The sequence below is a fragment of the Phoxinus phoxinus genome (genome assembly GCF_949152265.1).
Source record: "Phoxinus phoxinus genome assembly, chromosome: 13".
Classification (NCBI taxonomy): Eukaryota; Metazoa; Chordata; class Actinopteri; order Cypriniformes; family Leuciscidae; genus Phoxinus; species Phoxinus phoxinus.
In genome coordinates this window covers 22920998-22944361 of record NC_136888.1, presented here as the reverse complement: position 1 = coordinate 22944361, position 23364 = coordinate 22920998, and the positions used below count along the sequence as shown (strand labels likewise).

The 23364-nt window shown below is 38.7% G+C and overlaps 1 protein-coding gene across 5 annotated transcripts in view; it reads right to left on the bottom strand.

The window, feature by feature from the left end:
* Positions 1–13153: 13153 nt before the first annotated feature.
* The window catches only part of qkia (QKI, KH domain containing, RNA binding a), a 69488-nt gene continuing 59277 nt past the window's right edge, over positions 13154–23364 (bottom strand). The window contains exons 5-8 of one of the 5 annotated variants that reach the window (XM_079632952.1): positions 20484–20571; positions 18496–18918; positions 15618–15692; positions 13154–14642 (exon numbers count right to left, since the gene is read on the bottom strand). In XM_079632952.1, the coding sequence (XP_079489078.1) occupies positions 14626–14642; positions 15618–15692; positions 18496–18918; positions 20484–20571 (603 nt within the window). In that variant the 3' untranslated portion in view covers positions 13154–14625. Of the gene's footprint in view, positions 14643–15074; positions 15693–18495; positions 18919–20483; positions 20572–23364 lie in introns of those variants that run through there. The other 4 variants (XM_079632955.1, XM_079632953.1, XM_079632956.1 and 1 more) reach the window with 4 other exon arrangements.

The following is a 23364-nucleotide window of genomic DNA, read 5'->3' as shown; positions in this document are numbered from 1 at the left end:
AAAAAGTTGCTAACATGCTAAAGCTATTGGCAACACATCAGGTGCATTTGAAATGCCATCCCTTCAAACCACAAAAACAAGTTTTAGTGTTCCATGACAATACTACTGTCTGAGTAGGTAGACTACATTTGAATTCTTACTTGTACTATATAGCGTATGGGTAGTATGAATGAAATTCGGACGTACTACACTCACCATGTTGTGCCTCCCTTTGCCTCATGGGATAGTAAAGAGTGCATTGTATGCGCTCTTCAGAATCTCGCCAGAAGTAGTTGGTCATCCGGGTACTTTACACCGACTGTTTTTTGAAACCTCTAAATTCAGATATAGCCTACTATGCTGGCGTATTGTTTTTCGCATACTATAGTAAGGAAGCATTCGATTTCAAATGCAGCATAAAAGTGCTCTGTCAAAAGTAAACTTATTTTTAATGCAAGAACTGGTTCTGCCATTTTTAACTTAGGCTTCATGTCAGCCACTAGTTATTTTAGATGTATAAAAATAATACGTCATACACTTATTATTAGAAACGGGTATTTGCTATTCATATTAATATCATATTATTTTTAATTTGAATCTCAAACACATTGGTTCGTGGCACAAATATCATTTACTGCACTTAACTATAGCAGCTAATGAATCATGTTGAAAAATAAGGTGGATAAGTGCACAAAGTTTAGTACTGGACGCAACTCTAATAACCTACTGACTCCACTGACTGTGCCAGATTCTGTTCCTGGAAGGATATGATGTGATAAGATGTGTCTAGAAAAACATCATTATTAGTCTTTCAATTTTGTCAAATTAGTTGCGTTAAGTGCTGAGTGCATGCGTGTGTTTAATGATGTAGCTGACCATAGAACAGTGCAGTCTCAGCTTGTCTTCTGACCATCAAATCCAGAATCTACTCCATTATTACTGCCACGCGGTGCTGCTGTCTCAGCTCCTCATTAAGCTGATTGATATGAGGATGCAGGCGAAGGTTATTCCGTGCACAATAAAATGACCATGACCGTTTTATTTCTGTATTTTAGCATTTATGTGGAGCTTTGAATGTGGAGGCATGCGGAGTGACGGCTGAAATAGAAAAACAAACAGAGTCAGTCTGAGTCCTCAGGCTAAAATGACTCAATGCACCCGCTGCTTTTATACTGTTTCACAGAGCCATTAAAACCTGCAGGTCTACTGGAGCAGGACTCAAAGGGAGATGAAAGATGGAAAGAGACAAAGACAGAAAGAAAAGAAAAGCGGGTCGGCAGGAAGAATAGGGGAAGAAAGGGAGAGGGGAAGAGAGAAAGTGAAAATCTGCCGCGTCCGACAAGAACTGACATGTACAAGCCCCTCAGTGACTTCAGTGCTTGACTGGAATAACCCTTACCTTCAGCACACAGGCATGATAGGACTCTTACTCTCTCTCACACACACACACACACACACACACACACACACTGTGCCTCGGGCCGGACTGCGTCAGACTCTCGGATAGAGAATCTCTCCTGTACATTCTGACTCAGTTTGTTGAAGGTAGACGGGTATTTCTCTGCACGTTTCAAAAGGTCAAGTGGAAAACAAAGGCAGTAGTATTCACAGATGCTGCACTGTAGTTATGTAATAATGCTGTCGAATGAAGTCATAGAGCAACATTTCTTGAACCAACTAAATGATGACATTAGAACAGTGTTATATCTACACAGCTTTTATGATTATTCTGACATGATGTGAGCTCCATATTATTAATGCTTGTTCAGACCACGGACGATAACTGAAACAACAGCTATATTGGCGTTTACAACAATATCATAATGTTCTGTTTATTATACGCAGGGCATTTATGTCGTCTGTCACTTTAAATGCTTGAGGTCTTGTGGATTTATTGGATCTCAATGTTTTTAATTGTTCATCAGCCTGAAAAAAAAATCTGAAAGTGATCTTTATAGTTTTAGCTGTGGTGTGGACTTCCCTATTCTCGAATTAGAATCATTATTAAAATGTTAACTTTATAGTTATTGGCATTATTATAATTATCATCCTAGGTGTTAAACGGCCTTTAACTACACTTAACTCAAATAAAATACATGTTTCATTTGCTCCAAAATCAATTAAATGGAAAATGGCCAAAAACTGTGTTGAGTTGTAGTTTTGAATCATCATGACACCTTGATACCAATAACCTATTTGCAATAACAATAGACTGTACAAAGAAATGTAACGCCGTTAAACATTTTTAAATGATACCAGTTAGCACATCATCTTTGGAAGCCCTAATATATAAAAAATATAAAGAAATGAAACTAGTAAAGAAACACTTTCTAAACACTACTCCTACGAGCAACTCATGCTCTGATCCCTTCTGCAGTAATTAGTGCTGGTCATTATGATTTCACAATGTCCTCTACAATCAAATTAAATTGTGATGTCACAAAGTCCTCCTGAAATCAAATCAAGTGGGGAAAAATCCTTTATCTGTGTAATTATTTCCCAATCATCTTTCCTCACTATCTCGGTGCTTTCCATCACGAGGAGGATGTGAGGCATACATTTGATGATTAGCTGGATGCCTTTCGTGCTGTTTGCTTTGTGTAGGTCACGGCTCACCTGTGGAGAGTAGCATGTAATCTGGACCGAAGCGCTACAGTGATTCTGGCTGAGAAATAGATGTGCCTGTCACATCGAATTAAATTTTCGAAGAGCTGGCCTGGACCTTGATGAAAAGAGAGGCTTCTCTACACCAGAAAACAGAAAGAGAGGGAGGTGGAGTAGCCTACTGGAAAAAGAATGAGGGAAAAAGACAAGGTATGAAGGACAAACACACAGCATATCAACAGGTTAAACAACAGTCTGCCTCATAAATGCCATTAGTAGTGTTTTATCTGACTCGACAGCACACTAAATGCAGGGATGGTCCCTCTGGAGTAATTGGGCGGTCAGATGAATGTCTTTGCTTAAGGGCACAGTGGCGATAGCGGATCTGTGTGACTCTCCAGTTCACAGGTCAATGTCATCTTGGTTTAAAACCATGTGCTTGTGGTTGTCAAGGCTTTTTCAAAACTAACCACACTCTTAAAAAAGGTTCCAAAAGTTTTGGTAACAGTCGAACCATTTTGGGGTTTTCTACTAAAAAGACAAATTCAGCGAAAAGAATATAATCTGAAGAACCTTTCCACTAGGCCTATGAAAAACAAAAGAAAGGAAATGATAAAGGTTCTTTCATGGAGTGAGGCAACATTCGATTTCAATCCAGTCGTAAAAATATATGTGCGTGTGCATATGTTTCGTCATCATCTTTAATAACATCAGCGCGTACCTGTGTTTTCTGCATATCTCAACTAACATGATGGCCGACTCTTAAGAAAATGACTCTATACTGAATCAGTTCATTTGAATGCGTCAGTGAAATCACGAAATAGCATCGAACCCGTTCATTAGTTAGTCTTAGCTAACTTTAGATATATAATTGTGAGTGTGGCAAGCAGTTTTTAAGTTTTCAGGATTCCTCCATTCAAGTAGATGGACTTGGGCTGCGTCCAAAATCGCATTCTCTCTTGAGTAGGTACTTATTTTTTAATAATTACTTCACGACAGCTAAAAAAGTATGTTCCATATAGTATGAATGTGTGAAGTATGAATGTAATTTGGACGTACTACATCCGCCATGCTGTCATTATCATGTGACTTACCAGCATCAGTTGCGTCGCTTCAATGCGCTTCACAAATCCTCTCCCGTGGCCTCCACTTTACTCATGATAGTAAAGTGTCCATCGTATCCACACTTCAGAATCTTGCAGAAAGTAGTAGGTCATCCGGGTGCTTTTTGCCTACTCCTTTATGAGGACTGTGAATTCGACATACAGTATATTTTTTGACACATACTGTTCTTCGCCTAATATATAGTAGGGAAGTATGCGATTTCGGGTGCAGCCTTGATCTTGGATGCCCGAAAAAGCTGCCAGGTGTTGCAAATATGGCTGGCGAGTGAACAGACTTTCCTATAAAGAAACTTTGTCCTTGGACTACTGAGTTTTTCGTTTGTGTCCGATTCTAAACTAATCGGGAACCATCACTGTGATGCTATCTATATTACTTCTGTTTACTCACTTGTTGTTCATATGACAATGTGTTAAATAATTGCAATAGACATAGACATAAACAACACAACGAAAGGAGAGGCAGTGGCCAACTACGGCATATAAGCACAATATAAAACTGCAACGTAAAATGTCCCAGGTTTGATTCTCTCTCGCCCTTCACTGCCGTCATTCTTTCTTATTATGTTCTGGAACTCGAGGCCAGTGTGTCGTAGTCTGCTTCATACCAGAGTAACGTTAATAAAACATGAATACATTAGCTCATTCATGAACATGATTTTTGCCTTGAGTCCCATCGTATTGCTTTCCATCGGCTGTGGAGGTGAAGACGACAAATCCCACGCTCACTCACCATCAAGCTACGCCTTTGCTATTGTTTTGAATAAGCAATAACCTCTAGCAGAGAAACTTGCATACTGTGGCTTTAACTGGCAGAAATATTCTAATATTTATATTAGAATATTTGGGATATTTCTGTATCACAAATGCAAGTACTGTAGTATTACTAGAGTGCATGACAGCATCAATTTGGAGTAAATTTATTCTTAATACAACAAGGAAAAAGTCTAGTCTATCTTTATATGGACCAGCCTGACCAGTAGCATGATTTGATGAAAAGAAGTAACATTTATGAGTTATCAGTTGCAATTAGTTTTATTTGAAGATTTGAAATGTTATTTAAATTCAGCTCTTTTGGAGATTTTGGTCTTTCCCATTCAAGTAGATAGGCTACTTGCATATAAAATAGCTGCCCGGGATCTTACGCATGAGTGCCACATTTTTAAGATGCCATTTCACTCCATCTAGCAGCTTTTTTTCCCTTTTTTTTTTTTTTTTTTTTTTAAACACAAGAGCGTGTCTTGTATGAATGGTCCTTTTGAACATCTAAAACCTTGTCTGCCCTCTGGGAACACTTTCTCTCCAGAACTCTCTGTACAGAAGCATCTTTGACAAGAGAGATTAATCTAAGATACAGGAGTATGGAGTTTAATGTTTACACCCACCAAACAGATTAATTAGAGGAATAGAGGAAGCACACAGTCAGGGACAAAATGCCCATTTATCATGAAGGGAAATGATGGAGAGCGAGCGAGATGGAGGAAGAGAGAGAGGCGCAGATGTTAATGCGCAGTCCGTCTGCTTTACAGAAAGGAAGTCGGCGTAGTGTGAATTGTAGCGAATCATATCACAGGCTTCTCAACCTCTGAAAACTAACACCATTCGGACACAGAAAAATAACATCTAGTTGACTGTTTGTAATTCAATTCTTCCCCGTGTGAAAAAATTTGGCTTTGGACTTTGAAACCTCCCACAACAGCTCCTGTCAATCATTCAGTCATCCTCTTCACAGACTGCTTCAAGAAGTCAATGTTGGCGAACAAGTCGCTATAGTCAGCGAGTAGCCTATGTGAAAATGCTATATGAGCAGTAAGTTGTTTTTTTGTCAATATTTTGATTAATATGCACGACATGATCAATGCTGTGTGTATGTAGGCTTATAGGTAGCTAATATAAAGGCCTCTGATGAATGAGTCAATTCTGTTTAAATTCCCTGTTATTTTATACTGTTATTAAAGAAACAGGAAGTGGAACCAGAACATGGAGCAAATTTATTAACCAAAAATGAAAGAAAAAGGAAAATGCCGTCATTTACTCACCCAAACCTGTGACTTTCTCTCTTCAGTAGAACATAAAAGAAGATATTTAAAATACATTTTTTGGTGATCATTGACATGAGGGTTAGTAATTGATGACAGAATATTATTTTTTGTGTGAATCCAGCCCATGGCCTAGAGAGACAAATGTAACAGTTCAGCCCGGTCTCACCCCAAAACGTCACATACTGACGGGTCTTGACCATTCGGCAACATACGACGAAAAAGGTACCCTTTAACGTCCATATGAGACGCAGACATAAGCGCACCAGCAGCGCCTTCTAGCGGTACCCTACCGCATACCTAAACCCAACCATTCCCGAATCGTCACATATGGACGTTAAAGGGTACCTTTTTCGTCGTATGTTGCCGAATGGTCAAGACGCGTCAGTATGTGACGTTTTGGGGTGAGACTGTGTTAAACAGTTCATATAAGATCAATGTTATTTTAGATTTGTTAATAATTTTTTTCCATTGTTTCATTTGAATGTGTTTTTGTCATTTTTATTTCTTTTTAGCTTTAATGTATATTTCAGTTTTAGTCTTAGCCATTTTAATTAGTTAAACTTCTTTTATTTCATTTTGGTGCCTTAAGGCAAAACGTCTAATTTCCATTTTAGTTTGTCATCTTTAAATAAACAAAAACAGTTTTAGTTGATATCTACACCGTGTCAGATCACTGGCAATAATTATCGTTAATTCTCCAATAAACCCCTAATCATTATTTAGAATATTTCGACCATTCCGATTCTGACAGATTATGAGGTGATCATTGCATTAAGGAAAATGCAGCAGCAGCAAAAGCAAATTGTATGTTGCTTCTCTCAATAAACAGGATTTGGAATGGTAGAAAGTTCTTACACACCAGCTGGTCATTGAGACTTGAAGCACAAGACACTATTCATCAACCTCCACGAGATGCCAAAAACACATAGAACAGAGCATCCCTCTCCTTCACACACAGAAATACACACACCACACACAGCTGTGTCCTGATGAATGCTCCTGATTTATTCTGCAGGAACTGGGGACATTTGTTACTTGCGACACCTCCCTCTCTTCCTCTCTGTTTCTTGCTTTGATAAAGCTGCCAGCTGCTCCAGTTACAAACACTCTTTTGATCCCTCGACTTCTGCTGGCCAAAACGGACTTCCGTCTTTACAAAAAACTCTCACCCAGAGCCAGAGACAATGGGGTGCCAGAGCAGAGCCTACAAGCCAATGGATTGAGAGACGTACTGTAGTTTGAGTAAGAAAGATAGTTTAAAATCCATTCTAAACTTGACTTAATAATCCATAGCCCCCTTTTGAATCATTCATGTGCCGTTACAGTAGGTCAGATCAGTGTGAAGCAAGATTCAATTCGAAATGTCAAAAGTGTCAGTATATGACGCCCTAGGATGAGAATGCGTTGGATATATTACATGAGGTGGCTAAACCCAAAAGATGCAAAAAGTGTCTGACATCTTATCAGTATATATAGAATATAATAAGACGGGGGTCCCAGTATTGTGGTCAGAATTATTGGCAATTAATACCCTTGGTAAAAAAAAAAAAAAAGGCTGTGAATTTTTTTTTTGCATTGTTTATCCTTTTGATCTTTCTTTAAACCTTTTGGGTTTATTCATCTCATGCAATATATCTCCCTAGAGAATCGAACCTTGCTTCACACTGATCTGACCTACTGTAACTGCACATGAATGATTCAAAAGGGGGCTATAGATTATTTGGGGTGGGGTTGTCACACTTTAGATTAGGGTCCAATTCTCATTGTTAACTATGACATTTGCCTCAATAAACTCCTAATTACTAATAGTTAGTCGTTGTTTGGGTAGGATCAAGAGATGTAGAATATGGTCATACAGAATGAGGCATCATCATGTGCTTTATAAGTACTAATAAACAGACAATATCCTAGCAATATGCATGATAATAAGCAACTGCAGTTGTTAATAGTGAGAATTGCACCTTAAACTAGTGTTATCAAATGTTTTTCTTCAAAACGCATTGGCCACAATTATAGCGACCCCTAGACATTATTATGATTAAAGTATCTCTGAAGTATTCCCATTCATATTTACTTTTTATTTTTAGCACACCAGGCTGACTATGGAACATGAAATTGTCTAGCCATGACATCTTGTTTCACAGGAATATACATATGAGGATTCCTTTAATCAACCATCACAATGAGTAAAATCAACTAGTATAGTTCTGATGTGCGGAAAAAAATTGTTGAGCTTTAAAAAAAATAGAAAGTGGATGTAAGAAAATAGCTAAAGTATTTAAAATTCCCATTTCCACCATCAAGGCAATAATTAAAAAATTCCATTAACTAAATATATTACAAATCTGCTTGGAAGAGGACGTGTGTCTATATCGTCCTAATGCACGGTGAGAAGGAAAGTTTGAGTGGCCAAAGAATCTCCAAGGATCACAGCTGGAGAATTGCAGAAAATAGTTGAGTCTTGGGGTCAGAAAGCCTAAACCCCAACTGCACCTTCATCACCACATGTTGTTTGAAAGGGTTTGAAGAAAAATCCTCTGCTCTCATCCAAAAACAAACCCCCTTCAGTTGTCAGACACGACTGGAACTTCAAACCGGACTGGATTCTGTGGTCAGATGAAAAAAAGAAAGAAAAAAATGGCTTTTTGGCAGCAAACCCACCTGATGGCTAGATCTTCCATCAGGACAGTGATGCAAAACAAACATCAAAATCAACACAAAAATGGGTCACCGAGCACAAAATGAAGGTTCTGCCATGACCACCCCTGTCCCCAGACCTGATAGAAGACTCATGCGGAGAGTACGGTATATCAACATGGATCTGGGAATCTGGAGAGATATGGAGGAATGGTCTCTGATCTCGCCATTTTCATTTTTGGTTAATACATTTGCTCCATGTTCTAGTTCCACTTCATTTTGCTTTAATAGACAGTATAAAATAACAGGGGATTTAAACAGAATTGACGCATTCAATAGGAGAAAACTCAGAGCGGTTATCTTGGCAAAAAGTATTGAATACACGTTTGCCATTAATTGTGGCAGAAGTGTTTTAGACAAAACATTTCATGTGATTTCACCCCATTTTCAATTGTTTGACTTCAATGAAAGGTTGGATTTTTTAAAATAAAAGGTCAAAAGGATTACCAATGCAGATTTGCACAGGCTTCTTTGTTTATATTTACCAAGGCAAGGGTGCCAATAATCCTGACCAGGACTGTAGATCATATTTAGATTGCATTTTGGAGTCTGCATCAAGTTCACAGTAAGCACAAAGACCATCCATCTGTTTCTGCCCTACAGGTCAGACTTCACAGAATCTGCTTCATTACACGGTACAGCAAATAAACCCGTGACATTTAAACTGGCTGCCGTTTCTTTAATTGAATGTAACTTACCTGAGCACAAGGCTACAAACTCAAAACTGCAGTGAGCTTGCAATGATGTCCTCAGTGAAGAATGGTCTAAATAAAACGGTCTCATCTTACGAGCAATCAAACTGTATACAGGAAACACAGCCCTTTATTTCACATATTACATGAATAAAAGTGTGTCTTGTTTCATTTCATACTGTTTACACAATGTAAAAACTATATGAACATTTGATGATACACTTTGATATATACTCAGGGTTAATATTTCAGAAAAATACATTATACTAATTCAATTAATATATTAAATATATATTTATTATACACACATTAGAAAATTGGACAAAAGTTTTACTGAATAGCATATCAGAAATAAATCTGACAAACCATTTTTGAAAACCAGAATATCAAACAAACTGGAAAGTTTGGTGGGACATTTCAGCAAAAAAGTCTCTTTAAAAACAAAAGCAAACACTCTTGGACTGAAGGTTTTTTATTCATAAGGTTTTAGTGCTAACAGGCCATTGAGAAACGTGCTACAGCACAGACATGTCCACACAGAAACTCCTGTATATGCTCCTATAAACTACAAATACGTCAAATATCATTCAGTTTGTCTTAAAGTACAGGTGCATCAATTAATAATTAACCAATTAGAAGCTGGTGATTATGACCTGTGAGGAAAAATTCCCTGAGGGCATTTTTTTTTTGCTTGAAAAACCTTCCCTTTATTAATATAATAGTACGGCTTTGTTGAATGCTCTTCAAAATGAAGATTAATACAAATTCAGTCAGTCAACATAAAGCATGTTTTCCATTCGGGAGCTTCACTCAGTGGGATAAAAATGGTCTAAAACACTATTTATTTGTGCAGTTGCAATGCATTTCAAATAAGTAAAAAATTTAGCATGAGGACAAAAAACAAAAATTACATTAGTACATATTGTGCTTGGTTGTTTACAAAACATTTCCCATTAGAAAATACTGTATAGATGAAAAGAAAATTTTATTTCACTTATCCCAAATATCTTTCAGTGAGGACACTGCCTTTAGTCTCCATGGCAACAAGACCCAAGCGGTTCCTACAAGGGTTAGTACTTTTGTCCGCTTAGGTGTGAAAGCAAACGGCCAGCAGCCCCTCCAGACACAAGCTCACGCCTCCTGCAGGTCAAACGACCTCCAAAAACTCCATATGACCCGTTACATATGAAGGATCAGGATGTGGAGATAAGGTGCACTGATGGACATTCATTTGCACTGACATGGGAGCATTAGAAGTCACTGAAAAACAATACATTCGACAAGCGGCAGTAAATGCACTGATTCCTGAGGCTCGCCAGGTTATTGCTGGACATTGACTTTTTCAATAGAAAAATTGTTCAGAGCCTACAAAACCAAATACTTCCAGTTATTGTCGGGTTTTGTAACAAAGTTGTGTGCTTTAACTTTACATAGATCTAAATCCCATTTACACCCAGTTCTATTAAAAGCAGCGGGTTTTTTTCTAAACAAAACAAGAAAAGGAAACACCAGTAGCACCAATAAACTGCGTGAACAGTGAGGCAGACAAGCTTGGGAAGATTTCTACAGCGACAAAGATGAGAGAGTGCAGGAGCGGAGTGAAGGACGGACTGCCTCGTGCACATTTACCTGAAACTGAGTGTGTGAGAACTGTAAATGTGTATGGACCTCTGAAAAATGCATTTGTTTGGGTGAGTGAGAGAGTGAGTGAGTGAGTGGTGTGCGCTTATATGTGAGAAACTGTGAGGCTGTTCACACACCAGATTTAATCGTGTTAGTCCGTGAACCAGACCAAGGTAGTAGATTCATTAAACTGGTTAAAAAAAAGAACACAACACAAAATAATATCAGCAAGTTAGTAAAATTCTTACTAAGAATGTTTTATTAAAATAAATGCCAAGGAGGTTAATAAGAAAAAAATAACAGCATACACCATAAAAACTAAATGCAAGCATGTAAAAATACCTATGACAAGAGGAACTAATAAGTTGCTAATGAGTTAAACAAGCTAAAGAATCAGCAAGAAAACAAAATAACTGTAGGAAAAAGGCAACGCTCCCAATGAGAGAGACATATCTGAGTAGAGTGGGCCGAGAGGGAGGGCAGAGGAGAAGAGAGGACATGAAAAAAAAACGTGTAGTGGGTTTCATCACAAAAGGAGATCAGAAAAAATGACTTGTACATAGAAAATGAAGTTAGAAAAATACATTAGAAACCTGTAACAATGGCTGTAATTTACATTATTACACATGTAGTAGGCAGGCGGAAGAGAACACAAGAGATTTCTCCATACACCTGATGGACTAACCCAAGTCCAAAACATTAACAGCACGTAGTAACATGGCAGAGGGGATTCATTTAATACTGTCCATTTCTCTGTAGTCATCTCTGCTCCTCTCTAATATTGCATTTCATTATTTTAATGTTTAAAAAACATGTATCTAACACTGAGAAGAGACAGAGAGAGAGAAAAAAAAGACATTGACCTTTTTTTGTGTAACAAAAGTGAAGAACAAGACTAAAACCAGAGCCTGCCAGGGTTACAGGACACAAAGTTGAGCGTGATCTTATTCAATCTGACGAACACCTCCGGTTGTTTCAACGATTGAAAACTGCTCGGGGGAGATTTGATCTTTCGATTGTGATTTGATACTGTGGCTCTTGTGTGACTGTTCGGGGTTTGGCACGGATGCGGCAGCAGACGGATATCCTTGTGACCTTCTTCTCACAAACACTTTATGAATTGCTATATTTTCTCTCCCCCTGGATTATTTATTTTTCCTCAAATCTGTGCACTGTAAAGCTACATATTTCAGTTGTGGAATACCAAAAAGGCCATTCCCAAAATGAGCTAAATACTTCTTTCCCTCTGCCCTACTCTCTCCCGGACCTTAAAAACAAAAAGCAAAAAAATGACTTCCTTGGCATAAAAATAAGTATGTTTCGGCAAACACGATTGCGAACAAAAGTTGAGGCAATGATTGAACGTTTTCCGTTTGCAAGTCTTGAAACAAGAGGAGGTTTCAGGTTAAGTCCAATTAAATGATTTCTTTTAGAAATCTCGCTTCTAAAACACCTGGCAGACTTCCACATCATGATTGGCAGTTGTTCTCGACAAAAATCACAGTAACCAAATACATAGACAGCATTGCTGATTTTGTCCTCATAATATAAGAATAATAATGCAATAAAACAAAGAAAAAATAAAACACTGTTCAAATGGGGATTAAAGGGAAAACAACCAGACTTCAACTTAATTTTGGGAAGACGAATCATGGCACATAGTTAGCTGGTCAAATGACTGCTATTCCTTTGCATAGAATAGATTCAGTGGCACAACACTGCAACAGCCTTGTGGTTTAACTCTTGGGGTGCTCCCTCTTCACAAACCCTCCCTCGCTCTGCGCTCTCCTAGTTGGTGCTGGATATTATTGAACAGAATGTAACACTCGGAAAAAGAAACGACCGTCGGTAAGGCACTTATCTCTCTAACTGTACTCTCCTCCTCTCACGTCACGCAATTCCTCCAACATTCCAAGGTTTGACTATTTTGGTCTGCTTTTCCCCCCCCTGGCCAATAGTATCCAAAGTCACACAACATTTCTTTACCACCTTTCGCTGTACTATTCTACAAACGTTTTTTTTATATATATATATATTTTATTTTTTTGTATTACGTTTCATATTTTGTAACTGCAAGTTAAGTATAAAAAGCTAAAATTGCCAAAAATATATATTTCTCCAGCACCCTGTAAAAGTATCTAATTTTGTTCTTTCTGTATTTTAATATGCAATGAATTATCTACATTTGTATACATTTTATATATATATATATATCATGTATGTATAAAGCAATTCGAACAGGCAGACATGGCTTTCACATCCTATGTTTTTTTAAGGGGGAGTATAGAAATGAGAGTGGGCTCAGTAGCTGGGGTGTGCAGGACACATTGTGGATGGGCTATCTGATACGGGCATTTGAAATTAACCGAAATAACTCTGTTGCTTCTCATTCGTGAAGTTAATAAGGGCATTAACAAGAACACTTGCATTTTGTTTCAGCTTAGCTGACTAATTTTTGGAAGGTGGGAGGTTTTTTTCTATAGAATAAATCAGCAGAAACAAAGGAAAGAAAAGTGTGTACATACAGCAGTGAGGTAATGCCCTCCCCCATTCTATCTACCTCATTCATCTTCCTTAGTGTTTTTTTTTGTACATCCTCAAGGAAATTAGCGTCTTGTGGTACAATTCATCACCATTTCATCCATTTTTGATTCATTATTATAACATACAGATACAGGCATGGCACCAAACCTTTTCAAACCCTAGACTAGCATGACAGAACCCTTGGCGGTTAGATACATACTTGTATATATATATGAAATTCATTAAATGGAAACCCTTTGGCTAAATGCGCACACGTAATACTTAGTCGTTTTTTTTTTTTTTTTTTTTTTTTTGTCTCATCTCACAGCTCATTCAAAGAAAGATTTGTAGAAAGTTCAGGCACTGTATGTAGGGAGGGGTTGAGATTTTTGGGATTGGCATAGTTCGGTAAACTGATTCCGGTTCATATCCCAGCTGTCCAACCCTGAATATCCTAGATTTAAAGACTCCAAAAACACTTCACCCCAATCTCTCCTGCTATTGCCCTGCCTGACTCTGCCTACTGCCCCCTACTGAGCTGGCACAGATACTGCAATGAGCAGCACGTATAAATCTGCAAGTATTGCCAAACGCTAATAAGATACATGGAAACATAAGAAATAAAACAGGGAGAAGTAACAGAACACAGAAAAATCAAAACAAGCTTTTTGCAGTCTGTCATTGTAGCCATGCTCTAAGTCAGCTGGACAGGCACACCCAGAATGTGTCAGCACAGTAAAACTAATCAAATGAAAAACACAGGATTACATCAGAGAAGGACAGGAAATACACAAGTTGGTGTGAGTGTAGATTTCTTTCCTTCTTTTTCTTTTGTTGATTCATAGTGACAGTTTAAATGGGTGGGGTAGCGTATAGACATAATCTGGATCCTGACGCCCCGTTTAGCGCTATAACTGATAAAACTGGGGTCATCTTTTTTTTTTCTTTTTTTTTTCTACTGGAGCTTTGTTAGTATAATGCATTTAAGGGCTGAATTAGCAGAAGACGCTTCTTTATTGCTTTTAAACTTCAGTGCAGATTTTTGGGTAACGCAACATCACTGTTAACATCCACCCAGTCATTTGAGGTTTAAAAAGAAAAAGAAAGAAATAATAAAAATAATAAAAAAATAATAAAGTATCATAGTTGTTATCGCTACACAACGTGTTGGTATGGAGGGTTGTTGTGTTTTATGTTGGTTTGTGTTAGGATCACTGCTCGGACAGGTGCCTCTCTCTCTGCGTCCACCAGGCTAGCAAAAGGCAATTACCAGTTAATCTGATCAGCAGGCAGGCTTGGGCGGCTCATCATTGGGTGAAGAGTTCAGAGTTCAGAGGTCATTTGTTAGTTGCCGGTGGCGGCTAGGTGGTTAGGAACAAAAACAACAAGAAAAAAAAAAAAGGTAGAAAAGATATTAGTTAGCAAGAAGAGACCGGAATGACATCATTTTAACAGCAAAATGAATGCAATCTTTGTTTAACCCCCAAATCCATGGCCAAGAGACAAACACAGGCTAAACCTCGTTATGATCATGACACACTAACGTCATGATCAGAGTTCAATCAGAACGTTATTACATGTATTTAAAGCGCTAAAATGCCCCATGTTCCCACAAACAAAAGCAGAGAGGTATAACAGACAAACGAGAAACACATACCAAAAAAAAAAAAAAAAACTAGTAACATTTTAGTGTCGAGTCGAAATGCGTGTTACAAACAGTGTAATTAGTGGTGATGGGGGAATCAGAGAGCTAGTGCTACGTTGCGCAAATAAACAGATAAAGGTCGCAAAATATCACTGGATTTTTCTCTTTATTTTCAGTAAACGTATACACAGGATTCAATAATACATCTGCTAAAAAAATACTCAAGAAATTGTACCTTTAGTAAAACTAAAAGATAACTGGGTGTGAAGTACATTTTACACTTAAAGAGATGAACAAACAAAATCCGATGAGATTAACCTGAGACATAAAAAATAGTGAGGTAATAACTTAAGCACTTCGACAATGGCTTTGCTGGCAACGGAAACTTATTTCAGTCCCTTCTTTGTATTTTAAAACGATTTAAAACAAAGCAACTCAAAACAAAGAATAAAATCTATTTTTTTGGATCTAGGTGTAGTTAAGGAACGCACTGATATATAAAACTTAAACAAATGGCATTTCATTCAGTTACAGTCATGCTTCCATAAACCTGAGTGTTTCCAGAGGCATTTCACATGTGTAAACATTTCCACAGTAAAGATACGCAGTGTATATAAACGTATACGATCCCCCGTTCAGAGATTATTCAATAAAAAGAATAAAAAATGTAGAAGTATCTTTTCTAACTAACCTCTGTCTGCGGTCACTATCCTTTGGTAAGGATGGACCCGTGAATCATGTCTCCGCACTTTAGTAGCCATTGCACCTAGATTACAACAGGTCCATAAGGTTAGAAATGTTTCAGCCCAGAAGAAAAACAGACATGTAAAGCCTGTGGAGCACAGCTAGACCATGCAAGCCTCAAACGCTGCAGCAGAACTGTACAAACCAGAGAAATAGAGCATTTTCACCTTTCATTAAAGAAATCCATTAAAATAGTCTCAATTTGAGCAGGCTAGCTGTGAAACAGGCTTTACATGAATTCTCATCTATATTTAAATTTAAATTGTTTCTACATAGAATACATATTCACAATATGAACACATTGGGTAGACAATTCATAAAAAAATACAAGTGTAATAAATGCATACCAAAAAACCCCAGAATTTAATCAATGTATAACTTACAACTTAAAATTACATAGTAATTGGTTTAACTCATAAGATTTGAGACGGGCGGGCAATGGGAAAAAATAAAACAAGGTGTGTTTTAGTAAAAAACAAATTACTACAGTGGAAGCAGCATCATTTGATAGCAAATTGTAATCAAGTTTTGACACCCTGTGATTACTGTGTGACAGCACCTGGTTTTCTACATTTCAACAAACCGGCTAAAACACTAACTCTCTGCTTTGCTCACAAGACTACATACTGTATGTAAAAAGACAAGATGACCAGCAAAAACCAAAATAGACGGAAAATTCTAAGCACGGTGATTATAAAATTAATAAATTTACATTATCTCCTTGTTCAATCTCAAAGATAATGCACAGAACAAATCGATCTGAAACAACTTGATAGTGGAGTAGCAATTCCTTCCATGGTGAAGGTCTTTTCAACGGCAAAAGCAAAAATCTCTATAAATTGTGAAAAAGCATTTTCACACATGAAGTTTTTTTGCTTTACGTCATATGTTACTTGCTCTCTATAGTCAATCAATAATATTAATATATTTTAATTGTGCTTGGAACGGAATACCAGATAGATGCGGAGCTGGCAGTTAATATTGTTGGTCTCAGACTCAAAAGGACAATATAAACAGTGGTAACAGATAAAATTTACTTATTTATAATTTCTATAATTTCTAATAGTACACCTCAGATATTATTATACTGTGCTATATTCCTATATCAATGTACAAAAGGGAATAAAGCTTGCATTATCACTCGTATAATCTATATGATCAGCTTTAAAAATGCAACCCAACTGATAAAACCAAATTCGATTTACAGGTTATTTAGTTATAAATTGAAAGGGTTGATGGGTTGTATTTTGCATTAAAGCAAGGGAATTTTGTACAGTCAGATGCGTTGATGTAACATTAAATTGCCACAGTTTTGATTTGTTTCACTCTTGGTATGCACAGACGTTGAGACAGATTGGTGAAGGAAGCTTTTTCAGTCTTATGATTATATTGAGTGAGACCAGGAGAGGAAAGACTGTCTGATAGAATCTATTCACGACTAACCAAAGATTGGTTAGGGGGGGGGATATGTATTATTGATTTAAGCATTAGTAATCCTGTATGACTCTGTGGATCTCTATGAGGTGTGATGACTACCAAATCACATCATGAGATACAAAATAGTTGCTAAGGACAAATGCTTTTAGTCTCCTCTGGAGAAATTCTGGAAGCGCTAACGTTTCCCTCGAACTGTGTGTGTATACGCCCACATGCTATGCAACAGCAGATGTCCAGCAAATCACTTCTGATTGCACAGAAGCGAGTTAAGAGAAAGAGAAAGAGAGAGAGAAAGAGAAAGAGAGAGAGAGAGAGAGAGAGAGAGAGAGAGAGAGAGAGAGAGGAGAGAGAGAGAGAGAGAGAGAGAGAGAGAGAGAGAGAGAGAGAGAGAGAGAGAGAGAGAGAGAGAGAGAGAGAGAGAGAGAGAGAGAGAGAGAGAGAGAGAGAGAGAGAGAGAGAGAGAGAGAGAGAGAGAGAGAGAGAGAGAGGTTTGAAGTTGGATCGATACTATAAGTAAATAAAAGGCTGCTAAGCTTGTAAGCGTTTAAGTTTAAAAGAGGAAACCCCGGCACTGTCAGAACAGCAGAAGACCAAAATGTGCCAACTGTAAACTGAACTCAGAAATCCCTCCATAGGATCAAAGACGAAAACAAACTGAAGCTTTTCAAGCGTAACATTCAGCTGCTGGCACACGTGACTTCATCATGCTATTGATTGTCATGTCCACTTAAACAATTGATTTGTTAATGTTTACATTGCTTTGATGTAAGTGTCGAGTCTGTAAAAGAGGTTGTGATGTCGTAGTTATTATCTATCTTCTTTGCGAATGCTTGCAGAAGCCCCTCGCGAGGCAGGGAAGTATGGGTAATTCTCTCTGAATAGGGTCGAGCACTCAAGTTCACAAGGGTAAAAATAAGACAATTGGATACAGTGAGAATAGTGGAAGAATTTAATGAACATCCCCAACGGGACTCTAGGCTCTTTCTCTCTCTCTCTGCTGCTTGGCACTGGTACCAAGGCCTGCTACAGCAGGGAAGAGAGAAATGATTTCAAAAGCCAGGAGAAATCCAAGGGGATCCACCAGTAGCCTGCCTGACAAAGCCTCCGGCAAGAAAGAGAGAGACGAAAAAAAGATGTGTGCAAGCAAGCATGTCGCCACTGTCTGCGATAGAGAGTGCGTGTCCTGAGAAAAGACTTCTTACGCAGCAGTAAAAAAAATTATAAAATACAATTTGGAAAAACGAACACCTAGTTTTAGACATTTAAGTGGTCCCTTTCCCAGCCCGTCTCAGTGGCATAACATTTTTCTTTTTTGTGCCTAGGAAGCTAAGTCTTTAATCACCTGAATTACCCAGCCCGCTAGCATGAGCTAGTCATTACATATTTACCTTTGAGTGAGTCCTGAATGGGGCCGGGAGACGCCCCATCGAACATGCCCCCGTAAAACACCCCAGCAAAGCCCTCTTGCGGGGCACCAAAGGGTGAAGTGCCAAGCCCCCACGCCCGCTTACCTAGGACTCCGCTGTGCTCGATGGGATATTCCAGCAGAGACGTGGGTGCCAAGGCATAAGGGTAATCGTAGGGCGTGGTGTAGATAATGCCCCCGTCAGGCGACGGGGGCACCAATGTAGGGGTGCCGTTGGGTAGCACAGTGGCCATCTGAGTGGGCCGAATGAGGTTCATAATGGGGGTCCCTGCCGGAGTGGGGGGCCTGAGGGCAGATTGGGGGAGGACCTGACCCCCAGGAGATGCGATCAAACGCTGGCCTTGAGCAGCCGCTGCTGCTGCTGCAAGAGAAAACGCAAGGGTGGCTGCCGTAAACGGAAGAGTGAAAGACAGAAAGAGTGAAAAGAGAGAAAGAGACAGGATGACACAGAGAGAAAAGTAATGGGAGAGATAGAGCCGTAGAAGGAGGTTTGGTGTGTGAACGTGTAAAATTTTCAGAGCAGAAGGGGGGAAAAGAGAAATGGACAGAAGGCATAAAAACAGATGTGAGAAAAGCACAGGCAGGGAAAGGAAAACAGAAGTACATGAAAAGAGGAAAAAAGAGGGTGGGGGGAAAAATAAAGGAAAATTAGTCCATGCGATGGTCAATGAACAACAACAAAAGACACATTGTAAAGCAAACTAAAACAAACCCCACAACCAAAATCATTACAGAAAATTAAATCAAAACTAAAACACAAGGAGAAACTGATGATTGGTCATAACAGGGCAAACCGATCATCAAAACACAGGCACTAATGCACAACAGAGTAACTGATTTAAAGCAGCACATCTGAACATACTGTCCTGTGTGGCATGCAGAGGAAGCACCACGTCATGAGCTAAAACATGATGTTATTTCTTAGTGTTATAACTCTACAGTGGACTTTCTAGAATTGATTCAACGAACTTGCCATAAGCTTTCCCACATGAATCAAAACCTCCACATGCCACTGGGACATTTAGTGCAGATGTTGAGAGGAAATAACCACAACCGGGCTGAAAATTAAAATGCTTGTAAGCATTCTGCACTGAAGCCAAACAGAATCAAACAGGTGTGCTTCTTCCAAAGAAATGTCCCTGTCATATATATCCAAATATGCATGCATACAATCATAAAAACATACACCATATATATATAATATAAACAATCATGCAAATGTTACTCTAGAGAACAGTATATACAAGCCCAAATCTCTCTATGTCAATGTGGATATGCATTGCAGTAATGGATATGTATGACATGGGCGGAGTTGTATGCAAATACCTCTGAGCAATAATACACATTTATGACTTGAAGACAACCTAAAAATCACAATCATGCAGCAAAATGATTGTGTACGCCACACCAAGATTACACAGGCTGTGATTGCATTTGGAACAGCTTTGAAAGGAAGTGGGAGAAAGAGAGGGAGGAAGAGAAAAAGAGAGGGAGAGACAGAGGGAGGGATAAAGAGAGACAGAAATACTAGACTGTGGGCAGATGATTAGATGTTTTCATGAGGAGTCTGCAGGGGTAAGGATTCTTTCTAGAATTAACACGAGCGTCTTGTCTGATGAACTCTAAAGTGCTCTGCTTTTTTAATTGCCCATTTATGGTCAGAATAAGACAGCACAAAAAAAGTATTCTATATATGTCACTGCGTGTGTGTGTGTGTGTGTGTGTGTGTTCCATTTACACACGGATTAAGGATGGATATAAGAGATGGATTATGGCCAACACATTCGGGTGTGATTTTGCATGTGTAAGCATTTAAACAAGTGTCTTTAGTCACTGTGAACACAATCACAGCTGAACTCATATAATTTATTAACAATTGTCTAGTGGGTGTGCTGATGTTCAAGTGTGTGTTTAAGTGTCTAAGCTGTTGGTGTAAATGTCTCTCCTTACGCGCTTTTATGTTGGTGTCTCTGTATGTTCCGTTCAGAATGGCCAGCTCCATCAGCTGCATCTTCTTTAGATTATCTTCTCCTTCCGCCTAAGAAAAGAAACAGACGCTCATTACTCACTCAATCACCAACTAGCATTAATGCAAATCAGGTTGGTATTTAAATGTACTTTATTTAAAATGAATATATAACCAAAGTGAAAATTATAAACATGCAAAATTCCTAGAATTTAAACAAACATTACTTTAAAAAAAAAAAAAAAAAAAAAAAAAAAAAAAAAATTCTAACTAGCGTTGGAGTAGAACGCAGTAAACATCTACTCTCAGTAGAAACTAAAAGTCTAGTGCTTCTGGACAAGGAAGGATGCACACGTTTGATTACTGAGAAAGAGTAAACCAAACCAACACAGAGCTCCCAAAATCCCCAAAAATGCAAAGGGACTCGTATTTCCAACTGCAGAGAAGAGGGCGAGGGCGAGGGAGAGAGAGAGAGAGAGAGAGAGAGAGAAAGAGAGAAAGAGAGAGAGAAAGAGAGAGAGAGAGAGAGAGAAAGAGAGAGAGAGAGAAACCAGCTGAATTCAGATTTACATATCAAGCTACAGACACACTGGAGAACTGGGATACCTTTAACTTTTCATGGTGTTTCAGAGTTAACTTAGGAGAGCACACATCAAAGGCCAAACTACTTTGACAGACACCATATTTGAGTGGTATTGTGAGAGTTGCCCTTAAGGGACTTTGACTGCAGAAATAACACTACTCTAGATTAGTCAAAATCTACACATCCACATGACTCAAAGCTGAGAGAGACCCTGAGTAATTTCCTCAATCAGAGAAAAATAAAAACTGCACTGTAGCTACGGAATGCCCCCGCATGAATGACTCACCCATTCCTATGCACTTCAGTAATTCAATAGACACACAAAAACATTCTCTTATAGAAAGCGAAGCTTTTGTTTGAACCCTTCACAACCGAGGAGCTCATGGATAGCCATTGAAGATGCATCTATGCGCTTGTTACAATAACGCCACTCATGTGAAGACAGAACAAAGAAACAGACCCAGGTTAATCGAACAGAGAGCAGAAAATAAAATAAAAATCTTCATTTGTCCACTTGACAACTACGGAGCCTAACAAAACACAGTGATAAAATAGTGTTCAGCACGGTCCTTCACACATTTCCCCTAGGATTAGTCCTGTAAATTTTGTGAGACCAGATCAAATCCTCTACCACTAGCCTATCATACACAGAGATGCACACATTGAAAGTTTCCAATGACCGAGCAGCATTCCTGTCACACATCCTTCCTCCGCCTTACAAATGATGTCTGTTCACTCTTACACTGGCCAGCAGATCTCAGTTTCGGCACAGCTGCTCTAATACTGTCTGAACTGACAAAGAGTCTGCCATTCAACAAGGGCAAAGATCTGCTCCAGGGTTTCCTGTTCAAGCATGCACCACCACTACAGAGCCACATCGATAGATACGATAAGTGCCAAAAGTGTGTCATTTACTTGCCCTCATGTCATTCCAGACTTTCCACAAAAAACTAAAGAAGTTAATAGGCAGAATATCTGGGCTACTATGTGTGTGTGAATGGACAATCACAATTTTTCTGTTTGAAGCTGACTTTAATGAGAAACCATCGCTATATAAACTATTATAGTGGAGGAAAAAAAAAATTACTCCCAAGGTAAAAAAAAAAAAAACTTTGTAGTATAACAGATTAAATCAATGGGTAAGTGCAAGGAGGGAAATCGGAGTCTGGGGCAGCAGGGCCTATTTATCCCTCTAAGAGGGGTGAGGAAGAGGATAAACGAGTCAAAAAAGCCTCAAAACACCATAAACAATCACGCTCTCATTTCTGCTGAAGCAGGACTTTGTGTTGTTGGCTCAGCTCTAAATCCAAATAACAACATCTCAGTGCTGACCGTAAAAGCAGATGGAGTCGATTTTCTCTCGTCCCACAAACTAAGACTTTGTTTCTGGCTCATTCTGCAGTGTATTTAATGAGGCTGCAGTGCCTCTGGTCAGTAAGAGTAACTCCCCACAGGTCTGTGATGACAGGGGTTAGTGGAGCAGAGATTTCCTTCAAGGGCCGATGACGCTGATCCTCAAGAGTCACTGTAGAGTGGACATTTCGGTTTGAGGTCAGGTCAGATTTTTTCCTTCATTCTTTTTTATAACACACTCTTTCTCTGATTTTTCCTCTCAACATATAAGGATTCACAGGATGTTTGTAAAAAAGAAAAGAAAAATGATTGCAGGCGAGGAAGTAAAATAAAGGAAGTGTGCGTTCCAGAGAGCTGTGTGTCATCAGACTGGGGGAGGCTCTGGGGAGACATCCCTCTGATTTAAGCAACAAAAGCTGACACCGAGAGAACGTTTCCACACACACTCTGGGTGTGAGACATCAGGGAAGGCCGCTCAATAATCCTGCTCTATCCACAGGAATCAGATTCAATCAATGGGGTCTATTTGTAAGTGCAGCGGAGTGAAGCGGTTCTCATTGGCCGTGGGGGAGGACAGGGAACGGTAGACTGTGAAAGCAGAGCTTGTGAGCACATACATTTTGCTACACGCACAGAACTACAGCATTTCCTCTACATAATAAATCGTTAAGAGCCATTTCTGAGGCCATTTGCTTTTTCAGTCTGAGACAGTGGATCTATGGTGTCCACCAGCAAGTGCTTATGTCCAGCAGAAAATCTTGCATGCTTAAATTATATTGGAATGAAACATTACATATACAGGTTTTTAATGAGTGTTCCCTTTCAAAATGCAATACAATTCAAAACACAGACCACCATATAAGAAAAGTGGACCAGAGAAACATTTAAGACAAAAAAAATAAAAACGAAAGAGCTATAATTTTTCTTGG